Source organism: Mus pahari, chromosome 20 (assembly GCF_900095145.1).
Source record: "Mus pahari chromosome 20, PAHARI_EIJ_v1.1, whole genome shotgun sequence".
Lineage (NCBI taxonomy): Eukaryota > Metazoa > Chordata > Mammalia > Rodentia > Muridae > Mus > Mus pahari.
The window spans coordinates 34,232,802-34,236,611 of record NC_034609.1 but is presented as its reverse complement, the minus strand read 5'-3'; the positions used below and the strand labels follow the sequence as shown (position 1 = coordinate 34,236,611).

Genomic DNA, 3,810 nt, shown 5'->3' with positions numbered 1-3,810 from the left:
GGGATTTGGACTGCAGACTGTAAGTCATCAATAAATTCCTTTACTATATAGAGACTATCTGCAAGTTCTGTGACTCTAGAGAACCCTGACTAATACACATGCTACAGCCCATTTGTGGAGGTGAGGGGACAACTTGCTGGTGTTGGCTCACCTCCACACCATGTAGTCTCTGGAGATTAAACCAGATCAGTAGATTTAGCAACAAATATCTCTCTGTACCTACTGAGCCATATAATCTGCCCTACATCAAGGTTTTGAATACAATAAAAAGTGTGTGTGTGTGGGGGGGGGGGAGGCATGGTGGTGCACATCTTTAGTCCCAGCACTCAGAAGGCAGATACAGGCAGATCTCTGAGTTTGAGGCTAGTCCAGTTTAAAGAGCCAAGTTCCAGGATAGCCAGGGCTACACAGAGAAACCCTGTCTCAAAAAACCAAGAACAATAAGGGGGGGGGGAAAGGGTGAGTGAATTGCTATAGTGCTTAGCTTGTAGAAACAGAAACTATGAATGTCGTTATAACCACTGTTTATCTAAACCACATGCTTTTCTCTGGATCTGAGGGTCATGACACCTTCAACACACTTTAGTGAATTAGGTTAAGTATTAGAAATTAGGCACTTAAGGAATTTGGCTGAGAGACAGATTCTCCAAGCTAAGGATGTCATATTTGGAACAGAAATAAAATATCTTTTATTTTTTTGAGACAGGGTTTTTCTGAGGCCTTGGCTGTCCTTGATCTTACTCTGTAGAACAGGATGGCCTTGAACTCAGAGATCTACCTGCCTCTGCCTCCCGTGTGCTGAGATTAAAGGAGTGTGCCATCAGGCCCAGATAGCTTAATCTTGTTTAGAAGTGAATTTAACCCATAAAGAAAAAAGTTAAGAAAGAAATAAGACAAGGAATCAAATACTAGAACTTTTATGCCCATAGAGCAGAAAGGGCGTCAACAGTACCTGAAGTCAGCTTCCAGCTCTCTAGTGGCAAGGTTGATCATGGCGCACAGACAGTCGATGTTAGAACTGGACAGAGCCCGTCCAATGCACTTTTTGACAATGTAGAAGACATCATCCACCATGCTGGATGTCAACTGGCCCTTCTCATAGGTATCCAGAGCCACAGCCTATCAAAAGGCAAAGTCCTCAGTGAGTATTGTAGTTCTGATGTTCTAGATAGTTCTGGTTATACTAGCCCTGTCTCCAAACCATTTCATGTACTTTGTCCATGTTGGTCACAGCTTGATAAGAAAAAGCTCACTTTTCTGATGATCACTACATGAGAAAACAGTATTTGGGGCCTTTGCTTTGGCAATATCCATTCCCTGGATGTCAGACAGGAGAGGCCCTACTCCCTATATCTGCAGGAGGAGGGGAACAAGCAAGCTCCATGGGAGCTAAGCTGTTCTTTTGTAATTTTTAGGAAAGACCCAGCTGGGAATGTAGAGAAAATGACAACTTCAGAGATGTCTTCTTACTACATCCAAAAGGACTTGTAAAGCAGGACCCAGAAATATGGCAGGTCCCTGCCATTTCCTCTAGCTTGGCTTCTTGGAGAGGAAGCCCCGTTGCAAGAGATGTATCCTAATGTCCTACCTTATTGACCGTCTCTCTCATGAAGTACTCCTCCATGGTAATATAGAAGCCAATTAGCTCCTGCATGGTACAGCTCAATAGGCAGTTATTGAGGAGTTTGTCCAGGCATTTCTGGTGCTCTAGGGGACAGCCAAGAAAGCAATATTCACTTTCTCCCCCGAGGGAATGAGATTAAGGATTTTCATTTATCAAGTTCTCTTCTAGTCTTTTTTCCAAACAGGCGCATATTTTCCATGATTAAAATCAGTGTAGATAGTATTTTCTATATCTTTTTTTCTGTAGCTTAATTTTTTTTCCATTTACTTATTTATGTGTATACATTTTTGCTCTCTTCAGATAAACCAGAGAAGAGGGTGAAGATGGCTGTGAGCCATGTGCTTTCTGGGAATTGAACTCAGGACCTCTGGAAGAGCAATCAGTGCTCTTAACTGCTGAGCCATCTCTCCAGCCCTAGTTTAATTATTTTTAAAGACTTATTTGATTACTTATTTATGTATATGTATGTGTGTTTGTGTGCATGCAAATGAATGACTGCATAGGCCAGAAGAGAGCATCCCTTGGAGCTGGAGTCACAAGTGGCTGTGAGCTGCCCAACAAGCCTGAGGAACTGAACTCTGGACCGCAAGCACTCTCACCCACTGAACTAGCTCTCCAGCCCTCAGTCACTACTACTGTTCCCTCGGGACACTTGGATGAACCCAGGGCCTGGCACATAACAGATGATTCTCCTGCCTCGGCCTCCCATGTCCTGGAATTACAGACCACTATACCCAACACCACTGGACATTTTGTTAGATAATTTACTTTAATTTCATTTGTTTCTGTTTTGAGACAGTGTCTTACTACATCTTAAGCCATTTTGTCTTGAACTTACAGAGATCTATCTGCCTCTGCCTCCACAGTGGTAGGATTAGAGGTGTGGGCCACTATCTACAGTCCTAACTCCCGTTTTAGACACCTAGGTTTTTTCTTTCCTTCTATTTTTCCTTCTCTGTTTTGGTTTGAGACAGAGTTTCTCTATGTATCCCTGTCTGTCCATAGAACTTGTTCTACAGACCAGGTAGGCCTTGAACTCAGGGATTTGTCTACCTCTGCCTCCCAAGTGCTAGGATCAAAGGCATGCGCCACCACCTTGGCTACCAAGTTATTTCTGAACTTTTCTTTCACAACTGAAAATCATAATAATTGAAGAAAATAGTGAATATTTCTGAAATAAAATTACTTTTACTTAAGTGTATGGGTGTTTTGCCTGCAGTAAATGTACTGTATGAATGTCCAGTACTTATGGAGGCCAGAAGAGGGAACTTCTCTCTTACTGGAGTTACAGATGGTTGTGAGCAGTCACACAGGCACTGGATACAAAACCCAAGTCCAAAACAAAACTGTTGTTCCACTTTTCCCATAGTGAACAATTCTGTACAAATAATTCAATTCCTTTTCATTAATTTCTTCAAGACGACACAGAGTCTGAAGATGCATGTTTGCAAGGCAAAGACCAAAACACTCTAGATATAAAGCACTTCATCCTTTATATCAGCACTGTTTAGCTGCTCAATAAGAGTACCTGTAATGGTACAAATTTTAAAATATTTATTATTATTGTATGTGTTAATGTGTGGGAGTGTGGGCGATACATGCCATATGTTCTTGTGGAGGTCAGGGGACAATGGTTAGGGAGACAGCTCTTTCTACCACAGGTTCTATGGATTGAATTCAGGTCATAAGGCTTGTAGGGCAAGCATTTTCATGGTCTGAGCCATCTCGCCAGTCAAAGACGTTTTATAATTATGCCGTCCAGTGTGGTAGTCAAAAGCCACGGCTTTTGGGGAAAGGAATCAGTAGGTAAAGTGCTTGCTGTACAATCACAGGACCAGAATTCAGATTGCCCAGCATGGGAAAACGTCAGAGCAAAGTATCAGGGAAAATGGCGCATACATTCAATTTCAGTTCTCAGAGGCAGAGGCAGAGAGTTCTCTGTAAATTCCAGACCGAGCTGGTCTACATAGTTCCAGGCCAGCCAGGGTTAAATAATGAGACCCTGTTTCAAACCAAAACCACAACCGAATCAGAGGAGTGTCAGCCTGCTTGTAATCTTATTCTGGGAGAGGGAAACAGGCAATCCTGAGGGCAGACCAGCTAGCCTATGTAAGACTCACGGAAGACGACACTCAATATTGACTTTAGGCCTTCACACACATGTGAACACACACACACACACACAC

General features: G+C 42.7%; 1 protein-coding gene across 1 annotated transcript in view; it reads right to left on the bottom strand.

Moving 5' to 3' along the window:
• Nucleotides 1-3,810, bottom strand: part of Cog4 (component of oligomeric golgi complex 4) — a 32,592-nt gene that overhangs the window by 11,325 nt on the left and 17,457 nt on the right. The window contains exons 10-11 of the mRNA XM_021220397.1: nucleotides 1,589-1,707; nucleotides 953-1,119 (exon numbers count right to left, since the gene is read on the bottom strand). Of these exons, the coding sequence (XP_021076056.1) occupies nucleotides 953-1,119; nucleotides 1,589-1,707 (286 nt within the window). The remainder of the gene's footprint in view (nucleotides 1-952; nucleotides 1,120-1,588; nucleotides 1,708-3,810) is intronic.